Here is a 26,339-nt window from a genome sequence, read left to right on the forward strand (position 1 = left end):
GAATAAGTGGCTCTTACAAAGGCTATCGAATCCATAAAAGTATGATCTCCATTGAACCAAGTTATCAACTCCGATAGAACAATTACATGATCTGCACTACCCGAACCCGAACCACGATCCAAACATTCGAATTGCACATCACAGGCCCACCAACTCCACAACAACGAACCTCCAAACAATCCGTACTACAACTTACTTGGTCGAAGGATTCGGCATCCCTTTCGTATGTGGCCACGAGCGGAACAGATCCGATAGATGATCCAGCGGCGCCGCCAGGAGTCCCGCGACAGTCTCGAAGGGCGGCTTGTCGGGGGCACTCGGGTGCGAGCGCGAGGGGACAAACATCTTGGTGCGGCCGAAGGACTTGGACAGCTTCTCGCTTTCAGCCTCGGAAATGGCGTCTTCGAGTTTGGGGAGGTCGGTCGATTCTTCTTCCTTGATGTGCTGCGAGAGGTCGCTCATTAGGGATTTGAGGGTTGATTCGAAATCCGGGTCGGTGGGTTTCATGTTTTGGAATTTCTTGAGGGCTTCTTTTACCTGTTCTTTTTGTTAGTAATTATGTTCATATATTAGGGTGAGGATGAGACGCACGGCGAGATGCTCCTTGCGATCCTTATCAGCCATGGCGCGGCCATCGGGGAGCGCCTTTTCGAACACGGGGTAGACGACCAGCTCCTCGCCGATCGAGTGGCGGGCGAGCTCCCAGGTAAACTGGTTCTGCCATTGGGTCTTCTCCTTGTCAGTAGTCGACGCGAGGATCTTGCTGTAGTAGTCCTCGATCTCGCGGTGATCTTCCTTGATGGCGTCGATGATGCGGGGAGTCATGGCGATGGGTGATTGAGAGATGAGGCGTCTTTGAGCAACTGATACTTGTAGAGGTATAAAAAGGTTGAACTGTTTCAGGGGCAGACGAGTAGAGTTCAGCAAGCGGATGGCCATGTTATAGTTTTCCAGAGCAAGCACAAATGCGTGGGCAGCTATATATGGTTTACGGGCTGGTCATGAGTCTACGACGCTTTTATGCGGGTGTGTGGCTGGACGTCATCGTGAAGTGGACGAGACAGTATGGATGCGTGTCTGGCTAGATGATTCTGAAACCAGGATTATAATAAACTCTGGGGGAGTTGGTCGTGATGGTGATGGTGATGCGGTGGTGAGCCTGTTCTGGAGAGGAGCCGCCAATGAGGGTGAAGATTTAGTAACGTCATTATCAGAGCCAGTGGGAGAGATGCCGCCAATAGGAAATCAAAGATTATTCAGAAGAACGTGAAGATGATCTGCAGATCTAGACTCAGCTTTGAGATCGAGCTTGATCTGGAGCAGGTTGTGGTGTTTCCATCATCGTCGCATCATGGCAGACGAGAAATGATGTCACCACCTCCTCGTCCCAGTAACACAATATAATCATCCCCATGGGCAAGCGACCATTGACTTTCCACACTCCAACCCCAAACCCAATCGTAATTCATCCAGCCAGAATGGCCACCACTGTCGCCGCCGGCCTGCAAAAGGCCCAGAAAGCAGTGCAGGACACTGCCACCAAGAACAAGAAGCTGGTCGACCTCGAGGCCGACACCGTCAACGCCCACACCAAACACCCCCAGTCCACCGACCATGGCGTCGGCATCTCGGACCCTGACCACTGGCTGCGCATCGCCAACGAGCAGCGGTCGGGTCCCAGTCTGCTGGAAGACCAGATTGCCCGCGAGAAGATCCACCGCTTCGACCACGAGCGGATTCCCGAGCGTGTAGTCCACGCGCGTGGAACTGCTGCCTTTGGAAACTTTAAGCTTCATGAGAGTATCGAGGAGCTGACCACTGCCGGAGTCCTGACTGACACGTCGAGGAACACGCCTGTTTTCTTGCGGTTCTCGACGGTGCAGGGGAGTCGGGGCAGTGCGGATACTGTTCGCGATGTTCGCGGATTTGCGGTCAAGATGTATACTGACGAGGGCAACTGGGATATTGTTGGAAATAACATCCCGGTGTTCTTCATTCAGGACGCCATCAAGTTTCCTGATTTCGGTACGTCTGTACAGACCCCAACTCTTTGGAATCTCTAACAATCGCAGTCCACGCGGTCAAGCCTGAACCGCACAATGAAGTCCCTCAAGCACAGACAGCCCACAACAACTTCTGGGACTTTGTCTACTTGCATCCCGAAGCCACGCACATGTTCATGTGGGCCATGTCCGACCGCGCCATCCCCCGCTCCTTCCGCATGATGCAGGGCTTCGGCGTCAACACCTACTCCTTGGTGAACAAGGAGGGCAAGCGCCATTTCGTCAAGTTCCACTTCACACCACACCTTGGCGTGCACTCGCTCGTCTGGGACGAGGCCCTCAAACTGGCCGGGCAAGACCCCGACTTCCACCGCAAAGACCTCATGGAAGCCATCGACAACAAGGCCTACCCGAAATGGGACTTTGGCATCCAAGTCATCGCCGAGGAAGACCAGGACAAGTTCGACTTTGACATCCTCGATGCGACAAAGATCTGGCCCGAGGAGCTTGTCCCACTACGAAACATTGGCGAGCTCGAGCTGAACCGCAACATCGACGAGTTCTTCCCGCAGACCGAGCAGGTCGCGTTCTGCACATCCCACATCGTCCCCGGAATCGACTTCTCCGACGACCCCCTCCTGCAAGGGAGAAACTTCTCCTACTTTGATACCCAGATCAGTCGCCTCGGCATCAACTGGGAGGAACTCCCCATCAACCGGCCTGTCTGCCCATTCCTCAACCACAACCGCGACGGCGCAATGCGCCACCGCATCACACGGGGCTCCGTAAACTACTGGCCGAACCGCTTCGAGGCTCTCCCGCCCGCCGGCGAAAAGGGCTTCGTCAGCCACCCGCAGCGCATCACAGGCCAGAAGCGCCGTGACCTCTCGCCCAAGTTCAAGGAGTACCACAACCAGGCCCAACTCTTCTACAACTCCATGTCGGAGATTGAAAAGATACACATGAAAAAGGCCTTCTCCTTTGAACTCGACCACTGCGACGACCCGCTTGTCTACGAGAGACTGGCTGGGACCCGCCTCGCGGAACTCGACCTCCCCCTCGCACAAGCCGTCGCGGAGATGGTCGGTGCCCCGATCCCCACGAAAGCCCTCCGCCCCAACCACGGCAAGAAATCCGTCCGCCTCTCCCAGCTCGATTTCATCCCGAAGATCCCCGGAATCGTCAGTCGCCGCGTCGCGATCATTATTGGCGACGGCTACGACAAAATCGCCTTCCAGGGAATCAAGGCTGCCATCCTCGCCTCGCAGGCCCTCCCCTTTGTCATCGGCACAAAGCGCTCGGCCATCTACGCCGCCGGCGAATCAGCTAGCAACTCCAAGGGCGTGATCCCCGATCACCAATACGACGGTCAACGCTCGACCATGTTCGATGCAACCTTTATCCCCGGCGGATCGCACGTGGAAACGCTCAAGAAGAACGGACAGATCAGATACTGGATCGCGGAGACGTTCGGGCACCTCAAGGCGCTGGGCGCTACAGGCGAAGCCGCAATCCTCGTCAAGGATGTTCTGGGCAGTATGCTCGACGTAAAAGTTGCCGGTGCGGGCTCGCCCGAGCCCGTCGAGTGGTACGGAGTTGTTACGGCGAAGGAGCTGAAGACGCCGGAGAGTTTCAGTGAGGGGGTCAAGATCCTCAAGGATGCGAAGGATTTCGTGGGCAAGTTCTTTTATCAGATCTCGCAGCATCGGAATTGGGCGCGTGAGTTGGATGGGTTGGCTGCGACGGTTGCGTTTTAGTTGATATGAATATGTACGTATGGGTTGTATGGTAGGAGTTCTGGGCTGGGTTTGTACGGCTATAGGAGTAAATGTAGGCTATAGCAATAAGTTAGTGTTGATATCTGTCTTGTCCTACTTTGCTCAAGTATTGCAGTATAGAACCATGCATCAATTCATGCTAAACAGTCTGCCTCGCTAAACAATGCATGCTCCAAACCCCCCCGCACGAACCACACACATCATCTAATCCTCTCTTCTCCTCATCTGAGGCTATCTACTCAATCCTTCTTCGCAAACCCCTCCAACGCCTCCGTAAACTTCTCCCCCCACTTGGCACTAGTATTCGTCGTCACAAACTCCTCCAGCTGCTCATACCGCCTCCTCTTCTCCTCCTTGTCCATCGTCGCCGCCTGATACACCGCATCCGACAGCTGCTGCGTGCTGCTCGGATTAAACGTAATACTCCCCGTGCCCATAAACGACGCTGCGCCCGCAAGCTCCGACAGCACCAGCACCCCATGCCGATCCTTCTGGCACGCAACGTACTCGGCCGCAACGAGGTTCATCCCGTCGCGCCGCGACGTAATCATACAGATATCCGCGATGCGGTAGAGAGCCGTCAGGTCTGCAAACGGGACCGAATGGTGCATGTACACGATGGGCGACCCCTCGGGCGTCGAGTGCTCGCCCGTGATCTTCCCGACGAGCTGGCTGATTTCGTTGCTGAGGTCCTGGTACTCCTTGACGTCCTCGCGGCTGGGGATCGCGACCTGGATGAGCACCACGTTGCTCTTGAGGTCCGGGTGGTGCGACAGAAAGTGCTCGTACCCCTGCAGCTTCTGCACGAGGCCCTTGGTGTAGTCGAGCCGGTCGACGCCGAGAATCACAATCTTGCGCCTGTACATGTCCTCCAGCTCCTCGACGCGCGATTGCACCTCTTTGTCCAGCAGGCCGTTGGTGAACTTTTGCGGGTCGATCCCCACGATGAATGTCCCGGTGTGTACCTTCCTCCCCTCGTAGGAGATGACATTCCCCTCGCCATCATCGACAACCTCAGCCCCAAGTCCGCGCGAACAACACTCGACGAAATTCCGCTTATACTCATCCGTATGGAACCCGACCAGGTCACACGCAAGCACCCCCCGAAGCAACTCCTTGTGAACCGGCAAAGCGCGCCAAAAGTCCTCGGCGGGGAACGGGGTATGCAGCGTGAATCCGATCGGGCAGTGTTTCTTCCCGGCCGCGTCGAGGCGTTCGCGGAGGTATGCCGGTAGCAGAAGCAGGTGGTAGTCGTGCACCCAGATGAGGTCGCCGTCTTCGACCGAGGCCGCGATTGTGTCGGCGAAGATGGCGTTCACTGTTTGGTACGCGCGCCAGGCGTCTTCGGAGAAGGAGACGGCGGATTGGTAGTGGAGGATTGGCCAGGCGATGCCGTCTGGATTTTATTATTAGCTTCCCCCAAACCGAAAGTACCCTCGGGGAAGTTGGGTGCGTGCGCACGCACTTGAAAACTCATTGTAATGCTTCTGCGCAAGCTCCTCGTCAAGAAAAATCCCGACGGCATCTTGCTCGCCTAGCGCCTTTTGCGCGGTTTCCCGCTCCTCGTCATTCTCAATGTTTGTCCCCGGCCATCCAAACCAGCGCACGTTTGTCGACGAGCTGATGCCCGAGAGCGCGGTGACGAGACCGCCGCTTGACAGTGAGGACTCGTAGTGGCCTCGGTCGGTCTTTTTGAGACAGAGCGGGAGCCGGTTCGAGACGATTATGAGGCGGCGTTCTCTGTCGGGCATTTTGTGAGATTCTCTTTCTGTTTGTCGTTCGGTTGTGGGTTGTGGTTGTGTTTGTGGGTTGTGTTTGGGCCGCGAGGTTGATGTCTGTGTTGTTGAGGTCATGTTCGACTTACGTCGATTAAATCGCTCAGCTCCCTCTGTCGTTGTCTCTTCTGCTCACTCTCAACCATGCAGTCAGCGGCGCCCGCCTGTATCATCTGCCACCGTAAGGAGGGCTATGGCACATTTCCAGACGCCCCCGCCACATGTCGTGTCTCAAAGGCAGATAGTAAGATTATCCGCCTATCAGACGCAGTCATGCGTTGGAAAATATATGCAGTCGCACGTGCGCTGGGAGGAAGGAACGTGGGCTCTGCTGACGTCGAGATTCGGTGTTTTTATGCCTGAAATATCGACGATGATGTATGACGTCACCCTTGCGCCGCGCTGCGTTCGGCCGACGCTGCTCAACCCCCCGAGCTTCGAGCTGGATATCCCGAAGCCTATTCCCATAAAGACGAGCAATCGAAATGGTCCAGCGAAATGTGACGTTCAAGCAGCCGTGACCGCGCCGTGACCGCACCCCGACATCAGCAAGCGAACCATAACGGGCTGGGGTGGATGTATAAAGGTGAGAATCAATTCGGAAGGATCAAGGGGTTACTGCGTAAGCTAGCACAAACTTGTATTGTTTGCAACTTTGATCTATTTCAATTAGCCACGTCCAAGAAGTCTAAAATCGCAACAATGGCCGAAGATCGCCTCAACGCCATGCGTGGCTACAAGGCGTGAGCTGAATCCCCTCCCCAATGATCAATCTACCCTGGATTCTCTGCCCCAAGGAAGATTCTCGAAGAAAATACTAACGAGTGCGCAGCACAATAAACAACCCCAACGTCTCCAAGGAAGCCAAGGAACACGCCGAGTACATGCTCCAGAACGAAGTCGGCGGCGAGGAGGCGCAGGAGGAGCTGTACAGGCGACGGGGCGACTACGACAAGTCGCCGAATCGGGTTGCGGGCGGGTTGAAGGCGTATGTTGACCGTTGCCCCTCGGTTTCGAGTTGGAATGTTTACATCTAACCGCATCGCAGCGCCATGCATAACCCCGGCATCCCAGAGAGTGGAAAAAAGAAGGCGCAGCAGAAGCTGGGGAAGGATGCGCCGGCTGAGTAGATTAGATCTTCACACCTAGTGATGTCTTGTGTAAATAATACTACTCGCAAGTTGAACCGGAATGAATTGGGATGACTACGCTCTCCGCAAAGACAGTAAAGAATTGTTTCCCCCAGAGTACGGTCCATACGGTCTAGAGCAATAACACGGAGGTCCTCCGAGGGAGATCGATAGCTGGAGCTCAAGTGGGGAAGACATACATCATGATCTCGTAGCGGCCATTATTACATCACCACCTCGACCTGGAACATCATGCCATTTCATAATACTACAAACCTGTCCAATTCCAATTTCTTCTCAGGTTTCTCGAAAAGCTCCAGTTGACACATCCATCAACCAAACTTCCCTCGTCGATCATCCATCCCACACACACCACCAAACATGTCCTTCACAGCACAGCGCCTCCGCCTCATCCGCTCACCCCTCGCCCGGCCACAGGCCATCACTCGTCCCAAGATGACGACCTCGTCTCGCCGCGGATACGCCTCAGCACCAACACCCCCCGGATCCCGAAACTCAAACACAACATGGTCCGGACCCCCTCCCTCCAGATTCCCCCCACCCCCTTCAACAACACTAACGAATCCGCATCCAGGCTCGTAATAACCGCCGCCCTCGGCATCCCCGCCGCCTACTACCTCCTCCAAGGAAACAGCACGCGCGACCAAAGCAGCCTCGGCCCAAGGTCCGGACCGCCAACAGGGCCGCCCTCAAGTAAAGACCCGCCCTCGTCCCAAAAGGCACCTGGGGATCCGAACACGATGAGCTTCAAGCAGGAGGGCCTCGACAATGCGGATACGAAGCATCCGTATGCAAATGCCCCCGGGAAGAGTGTCAAGGGCGAGGGCGAGACGGAGACGGCCAAGCTTAAGGGGACGGTTAGTGTGGATCGGCCGCAGCGATAGAGGAATTGCAGTCGCGAGGGGTGGTTTGTGAGGGGAGTCCGGGGGGGCATTGTATAGTATGCGCATGACCTTTCAATTGATGGGGTATTGATTTGGGGTCTCGATGAAAATGTGATCATGTATGACTACCGTCGGACGCCAATTCTCCGAACCAAAGCAAACACATGTCCAGACAGTAACGTACATGCACGACATCTACTCACTCCTCGCTTGGACCAACCCTCCCAAACGTCTCCAGCGTATGCTCCCACACGATCCCGCAAACCCCCTCTCCCTAAACCCATCCAGAAGCCCCCTTTTCGTCACATCCCTCCCATCATAATTCAGAATATATCCCCCAGACCCGATCACCCCATCAACAATGGGAACCCCCTCATCCCCCTCATGACACTCCCTGGCCCGAAACGCCGCACTCGTAGCCACAAACAAACTCCACTCCCCACTCTGGTTCAACGGAACCGTAAACGGCCACAGGGGCATACTTACCATTGCCCCGACGATCCCGCCCCAGGCGGACGTGTAGATGGGCGTTGGCACGAAGCCGGGGAAGACGTGCAAGAAGCTTATACTTGGATGATGTGCTGCGAGGTGCGACAAGGCGAGCGTCGTCATGGTTGTTGCGTAGAAGGCGGCTGTCGTGAACGAGTAGGATTGCAGAGGTCCAGGTTGTCCGCCGAGATTGGGGTTTCTTTGCCTGCGGCCAGAATGCTCACCACCCGGGGTGTTCGGGAGAGTTTGAGGGCGGGGAGGAGGTTTGTTATGAAGGGCATGCGCGCGTAGTAGCGGAGGACGTGGTTGCTGTCGAGGCCTTCTTCCGTAACTATAACCGCATCAGGCAACGGATCCCCACCGCGAGTATAGATTATCATCAGCGGGGGGTTACATACAAACTTGGCCCGTCCCCAGATGTCCCGTGGACATGAACAACAGATCCACAACCCCATTCTCCCTCCTCACCGTCTCACAAACCCGATCCACATTCCCCAGCAGCATCAAATCCGCCTTGATGAAATGGTAGCTCCCGCCGGGGCCGAGGGTCTTCAATTCATTGAGAATCCGCGACCCCGCCGCCTCGTTTCAGCCCACAATGTAGATTTTGGCTCGGTCGATGGAGTGAGCGAGGGCCTTTGCGGCCGCTTCGCCGATTCCGCTTGTCCCGCCAACGAAGACGGCGACGAGGGAGTTGCGGTAGGAGGGCGTTGGAGCGCCGGATTTGGGCGAGGGGTGGCATTTCCTTTTTTCCTCCTCTTTCTGGCATTGATCTCTTGGGATGGTGATTATGTTGATTTCATTGTTCAAGTGTTATAGTGACTGTCTGCGTTGCAGTATATATGTTGGAGTCGGACCTCTTTGTCAGTGTGGCTGCTAGGCTATCGACTTTGTCAATAGCCTATCCGAGTGGTGGCTCAACCACCGGGTACCAATGGGGATTTTTGGCTTCTGGGTATTTCTCCATGATGGTAATAAACAAGATATCATATCGTATGAGCTACCAACAAAGTAATGCAGCAATTACTCAACCTCCCAGTGCGGCTTCCCTGACCAACGCCCGCCTAGGATATCTCCAACCTCTTGCATAATTGGGCTCTGTGGGAGATCTCTGATTTGAGCCGGCTGAAAATAAGATCTCCGCATCTTCTTCTTGTTCTGTCCAATCTCGTGCAGCAATTCGGAGGCATGGATAGGTTGCAGAAAACCATTCATCGACCGACCACGCCATGGAGCTCTTTCTCGGCGATCAAGGATTCCCCACCGAGAATCTGGATATAGATAGATCATCGGCAGCTCCCGTGCTATCATTCCACGGAATGCATTGTATCCCCCAAATCGATCAAAATCCGGGTCCTGTTGGTACTTACGAAGCTTGAGTTCGTCCTCGATTCAAACCGACCCTGCTTGGTCGAATTATATTTACGGTACAAGGGAAAAAGTCATGTTCTGCCCAGGAAGACCCAGAATTCGGGACTCGCTGTAGTGTTTCTGAGCTCCGATAAATTTGGCACTTGTTTGGCGAGAATAGCTCTACTCCAAGCTTTCTAGAGAGCTCGACTACCAGATTGGATGTCTTTGCAGGCTCTTGAATCGATGAAAAACATGGAAGCTCTCTGAAAACTGAAGCTAGGCACGCTTATCAAGCGGGGAAGGCAGATAAGCAAGGGGTGATAAGGTACAAAAGATAAGGACCCCGCACGCGTTGGACACTCATACAGCTCGAGGTAACACCGGCTGACCCTGAGTACCGTTTTCTCCTCCTGCTCCTTTCATTCTTCCTCTTCAGTCTCGTCACTCTCAGATCCAACGTGCTCCATTGCAAAGATGGATCCAGCGATCAACCACCTCCTCAGCCTGCAAGCCGTCCGCGAAAAAGCCCACATCGTCTTCGATCTCGCAAAGCAGGGCCTCCTCAATCACTTCGACTACCACCCCGATCGGCTCGATGCTGTCGTCGACTACGTTGTTGGGATTATTCAGGTATGCTTCATTTTCTCCCCGATCTAAACCTCTCTGAATTCCATAGAGGTCTAGAGATTGGAGAACTAATACCGCACCAGCGCGACTTCGGCCCCAACAACTTCCACCAAATCCCCCCGCACGGCCGCTGGCAGCACTTTGACGTCGGAAACGTCCCACGGATAAACAAAATCCTAACACAATGGGACGAAGCTGGCTACGACGCCGTGGAGAAAGTGCGAAGCCTAGTCGATCTCTTCTTCGTCTCGGTCCTTCTCGATGCGGGCGCTGGTGATCGCTGGAAGTTTACGGAGCCGGGCACGGGGAATGTGTATACGCGGAGTGAGGGGATTGCGGTTGCCTCGTTGTACATGTTTCTTGATGGGGATTTTTCGGTTGCGGGCAAGCGGGAGGAAGGGGGAAGGAGGGATCTTGTTGATGGTATGTATTGTCTCCTTCACCCTGAGAGGGAGAGGGTGTGGTGGCGTTGTTGCTGATAGAGTGATGGTGTAGGTGCGGCGCTGAAGGCTATCACGGTTGAGACGCTGTACAAGGGCTTCCAGATCGACGAGGAGAACTCGCTTGTTGGTGCGGAGGCGAGGGTTGAAATACTGCAGAGGCTCGGCCAGTCGCTGCTGGATAACGAGGATATCTTTGGTCCGAGCGGGAGGCCGGGGTTGCTTGTTGGTACGTCGTTAGCCTCTTGCATTTCGCCAGTCCTGTCACTAATCGACCAGACTACCTGAAACGCAGCGGCGGAGGTGTCGACGAGCTCGACTACGCCCTCCTCTGGAGCACACTGCAGAAACTGCTCATTCCAATCTGGCCATCCGATCGGACAAGGGTAGCCGGGAAGCCAGTCGGCGACGCATGGCCGCTAAGCGTCCTAGCAAAGCACAAACACGGCACTGCATCCGCCTCAAGCGAGCCCGCAGAAACAGAAACAGCAACGATCCAACCCTTCCACAAACTCACCCAGTGGCTTGCCTACTCGCTAAAAGTCCCCTTTGAACGTCTCCTCTCGACAACCTGGGCCAACGCCGAGCTCGGCACCGGCCTGCCCGAGTACAGAAACGGAGGACTCTTTGTCGACCTTGGTGTCCTCACGCTGAAGCCAAGCGCCTTGGAGAAGGGCCTCCAGACGTCCGGTAGCGAACTACCCTGCTTCGGGGCGGGAGACGACGAAATTGTCGAGTGGCGGGCGATGACGGTTGCACTACTCGACGAACTACATCAACGTATTCTGGCGAGTGGAAAGTTCGGAGATGTGAAACTGACGCTGCCGCAGGTGTTGGAGGCCGGGTCATGGAAGGCTGGTCGCGAGATCGCGGCGCAGAAACGGCCAGAGACCAAGTGCAGTCCGATCCTGAATTCGGGTGATGGGACGCTATTTTAGTTTAGCATCGTCACATATACAAGAGCCATGAGCTTGCAATCATGTTTCATCCTCCATCAGAATGAACTGAAAGGAAAGACCAGCATGGGAACCTAGCTCCATGCACTCGTCTACCATGTAAGGCGGTCCTTGATCAACAGTATCTGGGTCTACCCAGCTCAGCTCCAAAGTCAGGCCGCGAAGATGCGGTGTGCAATTGCATGCTTTCAAGTCTTCTATCCATGCTCGAAGCACGTTCAAGATTCCGTAGTCCGCCCAGTCCCAGGCGGGCCATTCGGGCACCTTGGCGTCCTCATTCTAGAGAGCCAGGTAGAAAGATTATAGCCACACCACTAGTAGATACTAAAAACCAGTTTAATGCCAATGGATGAATCATCTTGGGAGAATTAGAGGTGAGAAACCATCACGCTGGTGCTCAAGGCTCCTCCGCCCTCAGGAGGTTCTGGTGCAGAGATGTGAGGAACTCCAACCCCATCAAAAAGGCAACGAAGCTGAACAGACAGCGAAGTTACTGTTCAAAGGGCAGATTTTCATATAGACGAGTGATTGAAGCTGAATTCCCGGGCCGGTCTTGCTCTTGAGTTTATTTTGGTTGGTGGAAAACTCCAGAGGCAAACGCGATGGAGCAGAAGAAATATATGATGGTAGTGACTCTAATCCATTATCAGTCTTTCGCCAAGTCAATCAACCGATCATCCTCGGCGTATCAGGGCCAAGTCGCGGTGTAAAGTTCGAGAACAAGTCAGACATATTTGGAGAAAAATCATAGTTGGGGTGCGTGCGGTGGCAAATAGGCCCTCACTTGGTATATTGGGCTATCATGGACTGCACTGGATGATTGCTGGAACCGCGCGAGTGACACCGGAGAGTATCCAAGCTTGTGTATGCAGGGAGTTGTAGTGTGATTGCGTGTCTCTCAATGATCTGTCCCGTCATGGGTATGAGTTGCATCTTGAACAATGTATAACTCGGATTTTACTGCCGAATTGAGCAAAAAACCCGCAGAGATCCTCGGAATGGACGGCTAGTCTTGTATGATTCAGGCCCTGAGACCAGTAATGCTCATCGCCCGCTGGATGCGTATTGCGTATTTCGGTTTGCCATCAACCTGCTGGCAGCCTGCCACGACTTCATATGTACTCCGTACGCTATAATCTAAGAGTCTGCGGAAGGTCCGAAGAGGCCCAAGAGTACGAATTCGGACATCCGGGATGACTCGGTGGAGCCCCATGGGGAAAGGGAGCGAGCATTGAAGGCCTAGAGCGGGTCGTAGAGATGCTCCTGGACCTCTGGCTGGAAGAGAAGAATGTTGGAGAAGGATAAATCCCGGGAGATGTTGCATTGTTGAGACCCGGAATCCATCTCCATCGGCCAATTGTTCGCTGGATTTGCGCAGGGATCAACCGCCAGTGTGCGAATGGTTGCAAAAGCTGCAGATCGGTGGAGTTGCTTAGCAAACTGGAACAAACGTGGCCAGGTGACAATTCTCCTTGCAACGATGGTCGCGGGCTAAATCTCGATCGACATGAACCTAAGAAGTGCTGAAGAATGCGGTCCACAACGAGGCAGATGGCCATTCAGGATTCCTGATGGGGAATGTGGTCGACGGCTCCCACTGCATCCCAGCTCGGGCTCGAGATGGCGGTCCGTGCCCAAGCCAGCGCCATCCCTTGCATTTATATTGGCGGAGGAGATATATTGTTGCGTAGCTGTCTGAAGGATAAGTCGTGGTCGATCATCCTTCGAGACCTCGCCGGCCGAAAGAAGAGGGACTGTTGTTGCAAACAGCAGAATCCTGGATCGACCCATCCCCAGCGGGGCACGGAATTCCCCCTCCATAGCTTTGCAGCTCAGAGATCATCCTCGACTCCTGGAGACTTCACAACAAACACCGAGCCCGCATGCAGACGCCCAGATGACGAGTCTCAGTTTTCAGTCTGATGTGTCTCTCTCGCAACGACTGACCGCTGCATTCTCGATGTGATGAGAAAACCTTGGTTGCGCTATTCTTTTTCTGACTGAGGGGCAGCTTATCACTCGGCAATCAATTCCGAGGCTAGACAAGGATGTGTGCAATGAACAAAGCAGACGGCACAGGCAACGATTGGGGCAGCGCGTGCAAAGTGCCAGACGACAATTGCTGGCGGTGGGCGGGGCACGATTGGCCGGGATGCTGCTCCGAAAAGTCGGAGAAAAGCAGCACAAATCTCGGCCTCAGGGAACTTCCCTCAGCGACTGTGTGGAATTCGATCCCACACTCCATGATTGGCGAGCCACTGCTTCATTATTCGGGGTTTGGTGCGCGATACCAAATCCCTGGATCGCCCTGCGATATATTATCGCTACCACCGACGACATCTCCAGGTGGGACATATTTCCGAAATGCCACGGGCCCGTTCTCGCTGAAGCGCATCCGACTAACACCACCACCCTGAAACCTCTTCTCCAACGAGATCCCTGAAACCATTCTTTCCTTCCTCTCTGCCACGCCAAGGTTGCGGTCCTTCCCCCGCTCTCTCATATGTCAGATCCCCAGTCCTCCCGGCCGCTCGCTCCTGCACCGGGCCTCCCAGAAACGCAGCATGTCGTGACAGAAGAGGCCAATCCCGGGCGGAAACACAAGACAACCGCGTGCCGGGCATGCAAGCAGAAGAAGCTAAAGGTAGTTTATCCAGTTCCCCAGTTCCCAAGACTATGGCGTAGCTGACCGCCGGGTTGTGTTTAGTGCCGGGGCGACCCGCCGTGTCAGCACTGTGTTGCCAACGGGATCGAATGCCATGTCGACGAAATGGCCGACATGCGCCGGAAAACCGCGATGAAACGCAAAGTCGATCGCCTCGAACACTCCTCCGATACATTCGATCGCCTCGCTGACGCGCTGCGGGAGACCAAGGACAAACGATTGGCGCAAGTGCTGAGCTTGATCCAGAGCAACGCATCGGTGGAGGAGCTACACGATTACCTGGAGGCGAATTTTACGCGCGCGGAGATGGGCAAAACAGCGGAGCTGCAGGATCTACAACATCATTTACGGCGCTCGTCGGATGAGCCTGAGGAGGAGGATCCCCCGGTATCGCGCCCTCCGCGTCGCATGCTCGACGTTCGGCGGCTGGCCGATAGTCCGATCTACCGAGTACCTGCCAAGCCGTGGACGACGGTCACTGATGATGACGATCTTGTTTCGCATCTCGTCTCGCTATTTTTCACCTGGAGCTTCCCGTACTTTTGCTGGATCGACCGAGATGCTATTATTAGTGCTATGCAAAGCGGCGACTTGCAAAACCCGCATTGCTCGCCGTTCCTGGTGAACGCGATTCTCTCTGAAGCAAGTGTATGTTCTGTATCTATGTCCATGTATACACGCCGGTACAGAGGTTCTAACACGTGGTCCCCTTGTTCAGTACAATTCCGACTACACTGAGGTGTATACGGTCCCGGACGATCCACTATCCCGAGGTGACCAATTCTACGACGAGGCCCGTCGGCTTTTAGAACAAGAGGAACAGGATGAAAGCCCTGCGAGCATCGCGACTATCCTTGGTCTTATGATCATAGGTGTACGGTCAGTGTTCTTACTTACCCCTTACTTCCTGAAAATGAACGCTGACATGGCCGTAGACTAACATGGGCGGGCAAGGATCGGGTGGGTGTGATGTACATGAACCTGTCAAGTCGCGCGGCGGAGGAGTACGCCAATGCGCACCCTCCCCTACCGGTTTACGACGAACCCACTCGAGCGGCTGGGAACGTTGTGAATTGGACACTCTGGGGTAATTTCTGCTTGGCAGCGTAAGGATTCCCCGTCCGTTATCCGTGAGCTTCCAAGCTGACTTTTAAGATCTGCTTCCGCATCGTTCATGAAGCACATGAACGCGCAACCACCGCAACGGCCGCGGGTTTCCATATGCCACTCCAACCGCAAGGACGTCTGGTCACCCTATCCCCTAGGTGAGGATCCGGTTCCCGGACACTATAGCTGTGTTTTTGATCGCTGGTGCGATATTTGTTGTATCGCTATTAGCATCACCCGGTCCTTCTATTCAGCTGAGGATAGGCGGCCTCCTTCGGAAACTTCCTCTGTTGTCAGCGATATCTACCAGCAGTTGCAGGGATGGTATGCGAATCTTCCAGACTGTCTGAGGGCGGAGACGACAACGGTACCCCATGTTCTTTCTCTTCAGTACGTGTTTTCCGGCTGTCTATCCATTCCTTTACTAACATCCCAGCCTCTTCTACCACACTACCGTCATTCAGCTCTTTTGGGTCTTCCAATCGTACAATACGCCCGATCTGGATCCGAAAGCGTTCGCGTCAGCTAGGACGACAACATACCTCAACGCACGACGCATTGCTCAATTAATCAGCATTCATCGCATGCGATGGGGAATCGATCGAATGCCTCCTTCCACGCTACAATGGATCACGATCGGGCTTTTCGCACTCATAGGAGCCCTTGATTCACCCGAGAACCGCACCGCCTTTACCGAGCTGTGTACCCTCTCCCGCGCGTTCTCGAGGCGGTTCCCCTTGGCCAAAGGAATCTTACGCATGCTCCAGCTCACCGCACAACATATGAACATCAAGTTTCCCGAAGAGACGGACGCTCTATTCAGCTCCTTTACTGTTGAAAATTGGACGGACAGAGATCGAGAGTCGTTTAGCAGTTTGTATCCGCACCTGATGTCAGTCATCAAACACGGTCCGGCTCGGCGCGAGGACGGCTCGCTGGATCAATTTCTTCAAAAGTGGGACAACCTGGCCCTGGAAGATGGTGTCCCTCACCCGCGCTCAGGTGTTGCACAGAGGGCGAAGTAGGGAATAGGCGCCGCACGAGATACATGAACACGAGGTTCGGTAGTCGGATAATCGATGGCTTTGTGACGACGGCCCTTTCCCTTTCATACCACATCAGAGATGGATGAACCCACAGAGTGAATGACGCCGCATCCCTCCATTAGCATCGATATAGCGATGTTCTTGGCTTAGACACGCCGCCGGAGTCCTGCACGACTGTCGCCTGTCGCTAACAGTGGCAAGCGTGAGATACGTTTGCAGGCCAAGGCGTCTGCTAGTCGCTCCTCTTACCCTGGAGACCGTACCAAGGTCACAAAGGGTCATTCCAGATGTACATTTGCATGGCTCCCCAGTGAGCGCTTTGCTGTGCCGGAGCGCTCTCATAACCAAAACACGGGCTTGGCGTAAACTTGGCGTTGACTCGCAATTTCAGCGGGATTGCATGTATCTAGCTCTTCTGAGTATCTAGTCTAGCGTATTACCTTGGTCGGATATCTGGACATAATCAATGTATTGCATTTGATCCCTGTCATCGTCACACCCCACTCATGAGGCTCATGCCCCGCCCATCTGGCCAAGAGACGTAAAGCAGGCTAGGACGACCGGGGTTAAGGCAGGCGAGCGTGGATAGGGTAGCACACGACGCGCCGCAGCCACTGCCAGCCTCAGCGCCGGAATACGAGGTCCAACTCATCCTGCCGGAAAGACTGCGCCCGGCGCTTCGCTTCGCCTGTCGTGATCATGGCCTCAATTCTTTCTTCTGAGATTGTCGTTTCCTCCGACACAGTGTTGCTCTTGAGGTCGACACTGACAACGCAGCTTACAGCGCCCTCTGCACGATGGCCGACGACTGGTACCCCGACATCGTCGTCGGCGTGGATTTCGGCATGACTTGCACAGGTGCGATCGCTCAGAACTCTTCTCCTCGTCTCCCCTCTCCCCTCTCCCTCCTTTCCGCATACCTTCACTGACACTTCCCTGAATTACAGGCGTCGCCTACTCCTACGGTCCCACCTGGCCGACCCCCAAATCGATCCAACACTGGCCCGGCCTCATCGGCAGCCAAGTTGCGACCAAAGTCCCCTCCCACATCCTCTACCACAACAACGGCGTGAAATGGGGTTTCCAATGCGAAGAGAACCTCCCGGACACAAAGGACATTAAACAATACTTCAAGCTGAACCTCGACCCGGCGTTTGTGGATAACAGGCCCAATGCGCCGAGTCGCGAGGACGCGACGCGCTATTTCCAGGACTATATTCGGTGCGTGTATCAATATGTCTTGAGTTATTTTGCGAAGACGTTTCCGCGGTTCGAGGGGATGCGTGTCGAGTGGGTGTTTAGTGTGCCGACGACGTGGAAGGATCCGAGGATGGTCGCCGAGCTCAGAGAGAGGATTGTTTTTGATCGACCGAAGCATCGCGCTGTTATTGGGTTGACCGAGGCGGAGGCTGCGGCGGTTTATGTTTCGGGGTTGCATTATCAGGTATGTACCTGTACTTCTCTATTCACTTGAGGAGCTGGACTCGGCTGACGGTGTAGAAAAACGACGTGATCCTCGTCTGCGACGCCGGCGGCGGCACGACCGACGTGAACGTGCTGAAACTCGCCTCTGCACCCGGCGAACCAACTGTCTACAACCCTCTGGGTTTCGTCGAAGGTACCCTGGCATCTGCTCTCGCAAACAGACAAACCTCTAACCAAAGCAGGTAAACCCGTCGGCTCCGTCTTCATCGACCTCGGCGTCCACGCGCTCGTCTGCTCAAAGCTTGAGCCCATCCTCCACTCGCTCCCGGGAACAGCCGAAGACATCGCCTGGCAGATGATGATCGGGCGCTTCGAGCGCTTCAAGTGCTCTTTTGGTGTCGAGGGTGAGCAGTTGCCTGCGCTGAAGTTGCCGCTTCCTGCTCCGCTGGCGGAGATGAATCTTCCCGAACATGGGATTCATAATGGGCAGCTTTTTGTTTCGAGGTAACCTCCCCTCCCAAAAGCGTATAGAGGCTGTGCTAAGGGGGTTGTGATGGTAGCGATGAAGTCCGGGGGATCTTTGATGCGAAAATCGATGACTTGTATGATTTGCTGGATGAGCAGGTTCGGCGGTTGCAGTTGAGTCATCCTCAAGAGAAAATCGTACGGCACATTCTCAGATACTCAACCTTTGATACCTACTCATAATGCATAGTCCTTCCTCGTCCTATCTGGTGGCTTCGGCAGCTGCCCCTACGTCCGACAATGCCTCACGAATCGCTACGAGACACGTTCGCAGCTTCTTCCCAATGGAATCAAGGTGCTAACCGTCGATGAGCCGTGCGTCCTCCTTAGCGTCCTCATCTAACCCCCCACTAACTCGCAAACAGCCAACTCGCAGTCGTCCAAGGCCAAGTGATGAACCGCACGCAACAACTAACGTCCGGCGGCACAGTCTTCAACCACCTCTACAGCCCCGTCAGCTACGGCGTGATCTGCGACTGGATATACGACCCCAGAAAACACGCCGGCGAGCCGACGCGCTGGGACGAGCGGAATCAGAAGACGTATGCGATCAATCAGATTGATTGGCTTGTTCTACAGGTACCTCCTCGACCCCGTTATGTACCTAGCCATTCCCAGTACACTGAATATTAATGAAACGACAGGGCGACCTCGTCCCCCGCACCGGCGTAGCCCGCTCCTTCCCCCGAAAAATCTACCCAAAAGACCTCACCAAACCATTCACCGCGCAAATCGTCATGTCGCAACTCCCCACACACCAACTGCCCCGAAGCATGATCCACCCGGGTGCAAAGCTCATCTGCGAACTCGAAGTCGACACCGCCACCGTCGACAAGAAACCCAAGAACCACCGCTGGTACAACCGCGCCCCCGTGTACTTTATGGTCACGGTGATCGTGAAACTGGTCATCGAGCCCGCGGGGCTGCAGTTTGAGTTGTGGAATGCGGCGGGGCAGCGCATTACGAGTCTTTCCAGGGTGAATGGGCAGCCGAGTGGCGTGAATGTTGGTGCAGATGGGTACTTTTCGCCACGGCATTCGGTTATCAGTAGCTCGGGGGTCTCGTCGCTCGGTAGCCCTGGTGGGTATGGGAGTTCTGGGAGTCCGACGAGCGGAAGTGGGAGCAGCGCAACGGGACCCATTACGATTCGGTGGGAGGCGCTTGCGGAGAAGATGCAGGATGAGGGGCATTCGCAGCGCATGGCGAGCGCGTTTGAGCCCCGGGGGGACCGGGTTGTTTCTGAGATGCTGGATCCGAGTACCGTGCCGTTTGAGCTGCCTGGAGATAATGTGCAACCGCATGTTGGTGGAACTGGCACCGGGTCAGCGATGAGTCGCGGCGGGAGCACGAGGAAGTTTGCGTCGCTGAGGAATTAGCTCATGGGCCTGCTTGCTTGCAAATTCAGTCGTTCGAGGTTGGTTTGGTTTGGTTTGATACCTTCGTCTGCTAATATATATGCGAGCGTTGATACCATGACTTGCATCTTTTGAAATCCATTCTCTTGTCCCCGTCTCTTCTGAAGTCTCCAACCAGAGACAACCCGAGTCACAGGTTTCCCACGATAAGCACCGATCACCAACATATCGCCCGTGCTCGGTACCTCCAACCAAGTACCTCAAGGTGCCCCCCCCCCTTCAAAAAAGGCAGGTACGAGAACCACGGGGAGGGCGCCGGTCGCACCTTCCTCGACTTCCAAAACCTCTATTGTCTCCATGAGGAAGGTGCGATACAGTCCCGCGGGTCTCTAGGTAACGCAACCGTTGCCCCTTCCTCGTTTATGGTTGCTGGCCCAAGGGCCAGTCGCACCTTCCCCAATAGACGGAAGGTACGGGCCGAGAGACTCCGCCGCACTTTCCTTCTCCGTCGTTAGGGCCCCTATAGCTATAGTACCTTGCGCAGTGTCTCATGAATTCCGCCTGGTCTTCCATGTTGTCCCAGCACTGCTGTCCCTAAACGTTCCCTCCTCCATGTAGCGTACCTCTATCCAGCAAGCGGCTACAAGGTATTTTCTACAACACTCTACCCCACTTTCATACCCCAAGAGCATAATATCACCCATCCTATGGTAGTAGGTATCCTCGGCAGTTTGGTGCACTCTTATCCACAAGGTATTGGGATTTGCGGGCCCGTGAGGCCTCGCCTCGGTTCCCCGTGACGGAGGCTCAAACGCGGAGTCTTGACTCCGTCTTGGTTTCCGCGTGGAGACATACTATGTAGCCACTACTGTCTTGGTACTCCGTGCCCTGCTAGCCCTATAGCCCGCACGGATTAGCCTGTGGGGGATTGTGGGAAGTGTGGGGATGGTGGAGATCTAAATAGGCCGTCCCTTCGGACTAGTCTTGAGGCAATGGCCCCTCTGCTAGCTTTTTGAAAGGGCTTATCTGAATTGACAAGAAGATCTGTTCTGATATACTCGACTGGTCTGCCCAATAGAGTTTGCCAGAATGGTCATCGACGACGAGTCGGAGGTGCTATAAAGCTATAAACGCTTAGCAGCATTACGCATTCCTCAATGGTCTAGACACTAAACAGACTGCGCAGTGCGAAGGATTTTGCACCACCAGGAACCCCAATAGCGTCAAACAGTCCCCTTTGTAAAATCCCCACTCTCATTGGACCTACCTCGTCCTTTCGCGCAGATCATCAACAAGACTGTCCTGGAGTGAAGAAGCATCAATGACAGGGGGAGTGAGGACCGTAGGGCTAGTCAATTCTCCACCAGTCCTATCGCCGCGTGAGATTGAGGGTATTCGTCATCGACTGACGACTCACTTGTGCTTGGCGTCTCGTCCCGGAGCTTGAGCGCATATTGGCTTCTCTTGGCGGCTGAGCTTGTATGCGTAATGCTTCATCCTTCGCAGATACCCTGTTGCAGAGTCTCTGACTCGAAGGGAACTCGGAGGGAGAGCCGTGATTGTACGGGTATCTTGACAAGGTATAAAAGGGTAGTCAAGGTCGGCAGCTCTTGATACTATTCAGCAAGCACGGCTCCCTCTCTTTTTCCCCCCAGTTGTACCGACTCAATCAGTCAATATGCAAGTCAAGCACCTCCTCCAAGCCCCTCTCCTCTTCGCGGCATTGGCCTCGGCCCACCCCGGCCACGAAGAGAAGCTCGCAACGCGCGATCTCCTCGAATACAAAGCGCACCTCCGCCGTGGTCTATCCAACTGCGCCGCAACCTTTGACGAAACCGGCTTGACAGCCCGCGCCATCGCCCGCCGCTCCCAAATCACCGCCGACTACCGTCTCAAACACGCCCTCGCCAAAGCCAAAGCCAAGCGCGACACCGACGACGTCCTCGACACCTCGCACCTCTCCTCGGAGAACTACACGCTGTCCACCGCTGAATCCGAAATCTTCGGCACATCCAGCAGCACCTGCGTCCTGAACCCCGAGGGAGAAACGGGTCCCTTCTGGGTAAACGGCGAGCTAATCCGCACCGACATCCTCGAATCCCAGCCTGGCGTCCCCGTCGTCCTGGAATACCAATTCGTCGACGTGAGCACGTGCGAACCTCTCGTCGGCATTTACGCCGATACCTGGAGCTGCAACGCGACGGGCGTGTACTCGGGCGTGCAGGGTAACGGAAACGGCGATAGCTCGGACGATAGTATCCTATCGGAAACATTCCTCCGCGGCGTGGGCAAGACGGACGACGAGGGCGTCGTCACCTTCAACACGCTTTTCCCAGGCCATTACTCTGGTCGCACGACGCATCACCATATCATCGTCCATCTGAACGCGACGCTGCTGAGCAACAATACGTTGACGGGCGGGTCGGTCCCGCATATCGGGCAGCTGTTCTGGGATCAGGAGTTGATTTACAAGGTGGAGGAGACGGAGCCGTATAACACGAATACGGTGGATATCACGACCAACGAGGCGGATCGAGTCTTTGGCGACGAGACGAGTGGGACGACCTCGGACCCGGTCCTGAACTATGTCTATCTCGGCGAGAGCCTTGAAGATGGCCTCCTTGCTTGGGTCACCGTTGCAGTCGATCTCTCGGCGGAGTATGATCCCGCATACAGCTACATCTGGACCGAAGACGGGAGCGAGGCCGTTTCGGGCCACAGCGATGATACCGTGAATGGTGGCGGCGGTGGTGATTTCCCCGGTGGCTCCGAGGGACCTGGTGGGTTTGGTGCCCCGACTGGTGCCCCGACTGGTATTCCCACTGATGTTGCGAGTAGTGCGGCGACTGTGACTGCCAGTGCGAGTGTGAGCTCGGAGACTGCGTCGGGGACCTCGGATGCTGAGGCCGAGACGTCGACTGCCACCGGCGGTGCGTGTCGGGCGTGACTATATGGACCCCGGATTCGTGATATCGTGCTGCTGCTCTCGGTGCCGCCTCTGTTGGTGTATATGCTCGTGAGACTTTAGTTCTGGTGCCAGGCCTAGGTTCTGATTCTGCTTGCGCTACTTCCGGTTCTGGTTCTTGTGGACTGTTATGTGTGTACATGATTTCATTCGGGACTTTCGTTCAGATAACTAGTTATGAAACAAGATCTTGAACAGTGGCTGTTGAGATTAATAACTTTTATCATAAGCGCTCTCATGAGGTAATCGAAAGGCGTGTCGATAGCGGCGGCACTGAACAAGTTACGTGGATATAGGATTGTATGTAAGCATCTCTAAACATGGAAATCATGCAGGATATACTGAATGTATGCGATGAAGTAGAATAACATACCTTGCTTGTTAGATCTGCGCCCGACGATGTAGCAGACATTCGTTTCCTTTGTACACTCGGACAAAATATCACAAATATACGGCTCAAATTGATACGAGAACCAGTACTACTCATGATACCCAACTCAGATACTGTGGTGAAGCGCAAGGCCAGTCGAGGGCTGGACGGGCACAATAATTGAACTCAGACCTTCATAACTCCGCGGAGAATCTTCTTCAACGTCCACCAGGTAGTGGAGCACGTGTGCGAGATGCTCTATGTACAGGGCGTACCCACCTGCCCCTCATCCCGAGTCCGGCATTCTGAGGGCCCAACTTGTCGGGACTGGAAAGGGACTAGGTTTCCAGGACTGCGTCTCCGGGTTGTTGCGGCTTGCTGCTTGGGGCGCGCTACGACAGGTATAAATCCCGGAAGCTAGGACCCAGCCTATTAGATAACATATAGATTCGACGATGGAGGTGCTTAGCGAAGGTCAGCGGGCGGAAAATGGACGGAATTCCGCCCCGGGAGAGAATTGGAGATCCAAGTGAGATTGCGGACTTCAGCTCGCAAGTAGTGCAGGGCCTAGGCTTTAGTCATTGTATCGACGGCTGTCAATTTCATTGACCATTGAAGTAGACAGCACGTTGCCTAGTCTGGGAAAGCGCTGGATTCTGGTTCGGAGAGCAAGAATCTCATCATGCATCCCACAGCCGCGTATTGTGAATCTATGACAAGCATCGAGAAACTGGCTTGCAGGATTCGAGGCGGGGCCGCTTGTACGGAGGAAACTGGATTCTTTCGTGGCAAGAGGCTGTCCATGTGGATTTCGGCCCTCGGGACTTGTGCGGCACAATCCCCTGAGCATCACCCAATTGACTTGACAGGCGGAACTTAAAAAGCAAAGGGGACCCCTCAGCGGTCTTCCTGTTACTGGACATTTCGTAACATCGTCTCCTCTTCCAGGAAGACAGTTCCGAGCAGCGTAGCGTGCAATTGATCAGCTCCGTTCGTATCGGCCCACCTGAGGGGTGCTACTATCGTGTCGATCATGCCACTATCACCGGTGCTGAGTCTCACATGGGCACGTCGAGCATTCCAATTTTAGACTAACAAAATCAAAGTTCTGTCAGAGTGTGGGTGGACCCAGGCCCATGTTCCAACTCCCCTGCTCGTCTTCTCTGAGGCTCGATTGGCCCTTGACTCGCACTCCACTTGATGTGAGACTATGAGCCACTAGAAAAGTAACCATTATTGCGCGCAATCCAATGGAAACAATTAAAAACACGTCCGCTCATTTCCCCCGCAAAGTTAGTTTATAATTTCACAACCTGACCCTGAGGGGTCCTTTACGTTGCATTGGTCCAAGTGATCCTCATGTCTTCCACTCTCGCCACTGAACTTTGCAAGATAGATACCCCAGTTATCCCAAGTCACAGCGTGCATGTACTGAAATCCAACCCGCGAAAATGTCCCACGCCGCCAGCGCCAGCGGCAACCCGGATACTGTCCCTGCCCTTGCAGCGCCAGAGGGACAGGTCAGCAACCTCGACAACCCCTACTCTCTTAAAAGCTACATCTACGGCACTGCAGCAGTGACCATCACCTTGTCAACCGTCGCCGTCGCCCTCCGAGTCTATGTCAAAGCCCGAGTCCTGCGCCGCGCCCAGATCGAGGAATACATTCTCATACTGTCCCTGATCGGATTCTACTTCTTCAGCGGATTTATGATCTACGCCGCACACCTCGGGCAGGGAACGCACCAGTGGAACGTCTCCGTCGCCCACTTCCAAGAAGTCGTCCAATGGGCAAATATCATCGAAATCGTCTACTGCCCGACGATCCTCGGCGCAAAAGTCGCGATGCTCTTGCAGCTGAAGCGGATCTTCCTCGGCGTTACGCGTGGGAAGCTCTACTGGTTACATGAAGTCCTCCTGTGGACGAATATCCCCTGCTATCTCGCCATCATGTTCAGCTTCGCCTTTGCCTGCGTGCCACGTGAGAAGATCTGGGAACCACACTTGCCGGGCCGCTGTATATCGGTTAATGGCTTGCTGATCGGTTCGTCGGTCCTCAATGTCGTCTCCGATATCACTATCCTCTTGCTTCCTTTGGTCGTCATCATTCGCCTTCAGCTTCCGGCTCGGTCCAAGATGATCCTGGCGGCGGTCTTTGGGACTGGAATACTGTATGAAAGAAGACCCCAATCTCCATTTCTTTATTCTCCTGCCGCTCGAACTCGAGACCTCACCGAGAACCGCGAGCGCCAATACTAACATTAAAACCAGGGGCTGCATCGCAAGCATATTCCGACTCGTCTACGGGATCCTCCTCACGCAGACGCACGATTTCACCTGGGGGATTGCACCCATTGGACTATGGGCGTACGTTATCCCCTCCCTACCTGCCAAAATCTACCGGAATTCCCTTTCCCAGTCTCTGCACCCACGACACCAGACCCTGATGACACAGCTAGCTAACTTGCACCTCCTATATATCCAGCCTCGGCGAAATCTGCTCCGCAATCCTATCCGGCGCAATCCCCATGCTCCCCGGCTTCGTCAAATTCGTGCGCGACCGCAACGCATCGTCGAACCGCGACGGGTCGTCCGCCAACAACGCGTCTGGCTCGCGACGGGCGAAGCGGAGTCGGAATACCAACACGAAGAATACAGAGTCGGAAGCACAGATTATTACGCTCCCCGGGCGGGATAATGAGGATAATAAAGGGATGCATGAGCATTATTATGAGATGGGGGTTATGGATGATGCGCATGGGAGTGTTTCGGCGCTTATTGACCATGATGGGGGGGATCATGGGCGTGGGCGTGGGGATGGGAATGGGAATGGGATTATGAGGACTGTTCATATACGGACGGAGTATGTTAAGGCTTGAATGGAGGATATCATGTTTTACTTGTTGCCTGCTTTTTATATACCCAAGGGATCGTCCAGAGCCCGCCAGTGAGATTTTTGAAAGATTCCAGTAGCTTAGAGATACCCCAGGAACATCTGGCGGCTCCATTCGAATGGAGGGCATGGGCGGTCGAGAATCATTAGTCGCGCAAGCGTAACTGTAGATATGGAGGCTCGCACTAGCATGAAGCTAGATCGCGGATGTTCGTATTCCACATGTATCCCACTTGTTAAACCGACTGTATACCTCCTGTTCAATTGCTGGACTCGTGCTTGCGCGGTTCCTTCAAGGTTATTGGTTTATTCAAGCTCCTGCTGAAGCCCGTCTAGCAGATCAAAAGTGAAGCTATTTATGTCTATCCTAGAGCTCCATCTACCACTACTTAGTAAATTTAACCACTCGCAGAACCTTTGGGTCATTGATCTTACCACGCGGGAGGGCACCTGGGAGAACTATGAGCTCAGCATGATAAAGGTTCCACATAGTACAGTAGTAAATGGCAAACAAGACTAGATAAATAAAGCGA

General features: G+C 54.5%; 11 protein-coding genes across 11 annotated transcripts; 9 read left to right on the forward strand and 2 right to left on the reverse strand.

Moving 5' to 3' along the window:
- Positions 1–81: 81 nt before the first annotated feature.
- Positions 82–924, reverse strand: BJX68DRAFT_277161 (hemerythrin domain-containing protein; the record flags this gene model as incomplete). Its single annotated transcript, XM_071048274.1, has 2 exons — positions 82–537; positions 592–924. Coding segments are annotated over 2 exons (678 nt in total), but the record flags the coding sequence as incomplete, so codon positions are not given.
- A 554-nt stretch (positions 925–1,478) lies between these two features.
- Positions 1,479–3,838, forward strand: catA (catalase catA; the record flags this gene model as incomplete). The annotated part of the gene is made up of 2 exons (XM_071048275.1): positions 1,479–2,025; positions 2,073–3,838. The coding sequence occupies 2 exons, from the start codon at positions 1,479–1,481 to the stop codon at positions 3,758–3,760; spliced, it is 2,235 nt and encodes a 744-aa protein (XP_070897147.1). The 3' UTR covers positions 3,761–3,838.
- Positions 3,839–4,020: 182 nt separating this feature from the next.
- Positions 4,021–5,532, reverse strand: BJX68DRAFT_256536 (trehalose-6-phosphate synthase; the record flags this gene model as incomplete). The annotated part of the gene is made up of 2 exons (XM_071043199.1): positions 4,021–5,177; positions 5,247–5,532. The coding sequence occupies 2 exons, from the start codon at positions 5,530–5,532 to the stop codon at positions 4,021–4,023; spliced, it is 1,443 nt and encodes a 480-aa protein (XP_070897148.1).
- A 726-nt stretch (positions 5,533–6,258) lies between these two features.
- Positions 6,259–6,686, forward strand: BJX68DRAFT_268799 (Con-6 family protein; the record flags this gene model as incomplete). Its single annotated transcript, XM_071046179.1, has 3 exons — positions 6,259–6,299; positions 6,389–6,544; positions 6,605–6,686. 3 exons carry the CDS (start codon positions 6,259–6,261, stop codon positions 6,684–6,686), a joined length of 279 nt encoding a protein of 92 aa, XP_070897149.1.
- A 381-nt stretch (positions 6,687–7,067) lies between these two features.
- On the forward strand, positions 7,068–7,591 carry BJX68DRAFT_268800 (uncharacterized protein; the record flags this gene model as incomplete). The annotated part of the gene is made up of 2 exons (XM_071046180.1): positions 7,068–7,216; positions 7,282–7,591. 2 exons carry the CDS (start codon positions 7,068–7,070, stop codon positions 7,589–7,591), a joined length of 459 nt encoding a protein of 152 aa, XP_070897150.1.
- BJX68DRAFT_128072 (uncharacterized protein) lies at positions 7,500–8,706 on the forward strand. The gene has a single exon (XM_071036241.1). The coding sequence runs from the start codon at positions 7,709–7,711 to the stop codon at positions 8,369–8,371; it is 663 nt and encodes a 220-aa protein (XP_070897151.1). The 5' UTR covers positions 7,500–7,708; the 3' UTR covers positions 8,372–8,706.
- A 1,201-nt stretch (positions 8,707–9,907) lies between these two features.
- Positions 9,908–11,438, forward strand: BJX68DRAFT_268802 (URC4/urg3 family protein; the record flags this gene model as incomplete). The annotated part of the gene is made up of 4 exons (XM_071046181.1): positions 9,908–10,063; positions 10,144–10,483; positions 10,556–10,729; positions 10,780–11,438. 4 exons carry the CDS (start codon positions 9,908–9,910, stop codon positions 11,436–11,438), a joined length of 1,329 nt encoding a protein of 442 aa, XP_070897152.1.
- Positions 11,439–13,640: 2,202 nt separating this feature from the next.
- On the forward strand, positions 13,641–16,300 carry BJX68DRAFT_128091 (Zn(II)2Cys6 transcription factor). Its single transcript, XM_071036242.1, has 6 exons — positions 13,641–14,100; positions 14,164–14,769; positions 14,840–15,000; positions 15,057–15,227; positions 15,277–15,618; positions 15,665–16,300. Exons 1-6 carry the CDS (start codon positions 13,960–13,962, stop codon positions 16,251–16,253), a joined length of 2,010 nt encoding a protein of 669 aa, XP_070897153.1. The 5' UTR covers positions 13,641–13,959; the 3' UTR covers positions 16,254–16,300.
- Positions 16,301–16,878: 578 nt separating this feature from the next.
- On the forward strand, positions 16,879–20,046 carry BJX68DRAFT_241254 (Hsp70 family protein). The gene is made up of 8 exons (XM_071040804.1): positions 16,879–17,132; positions 17,222–17,718; positions 17,775–17,892; positions 17,942–18,203; positions 18,260–18,362; positions 18,415–18,539; positions 18,590–18,803; positions 18,869–20,046. Exons 1-8 carry the CDS (start codon positions 17,072–17,074, stop codon positions 19,598–19,600), a joined length of 2,112 nt encoding a protein of 703 aa, XP_070897154.1. The 5' UTR covers positions 16,879–17,071; the 3' UTR covers positions 19,601–20,046.
- A 1,211-nt stretch (positions 20,047–21,257) lies between these two features.
- BJX68DRAFT_256540 (intradiol ring-cleavage dioxygenase) lies at positions 21,258–22,625 on the forward strand (the record flags this gene model as incomplete). Its single annotated transcript, XM_071043200.1, has 2 exons — positions 21,258–22,445; positions 22,608–22,625. 2 exons carry the CDS (start codon positions 21,258–21,260, stop codon positions 22,623–22,625), a joined length of 1,206 nt encoding a protein of 401 aa, XP_070897155.1.
- A 1,574-nt stretch (positions 22,626–24,199) lies between these two features.
- Positions 24,200–26,318, forward strand: BJX68DRAFT_241262 (uncharacterized protein). Its single transcript, XM_071040805.1, has 3 exons — positions 24,200–25,084; positions 25,185–25,280; positions 25,399–26,318. Exons 1-3 carry the CDS (start codon positions 24,366–24,368, stop codon positions 25,790–25,792), a joined length of 1,209 nt encoding a protein of 402 aa, XP_070897156.1. The 5' UTR covers positions 24,200–24,365; the 3' UTR covers positions 25,793–26,318.
- Positions 26,319–26,339: the final 21 nt, after the last annotated feature.

Source organism: Aspergillus pseudodeflectus (genome assembly GCF_044049435.1).
Source record: "Aspergillus pseudodeflectus strain CBS 756.74 chromosome Unknown BJX68scaffold_33, whole genome shotgun sequence".
Classification (NCBI taxonomy): domain Eukaryota; kingdom Fungi; phylum Ascomycota; class Eurotiomycetes; order Eurotiales; family Aspergillaceae; genus Aspergillus; species Aspergillus pseudodeflectus.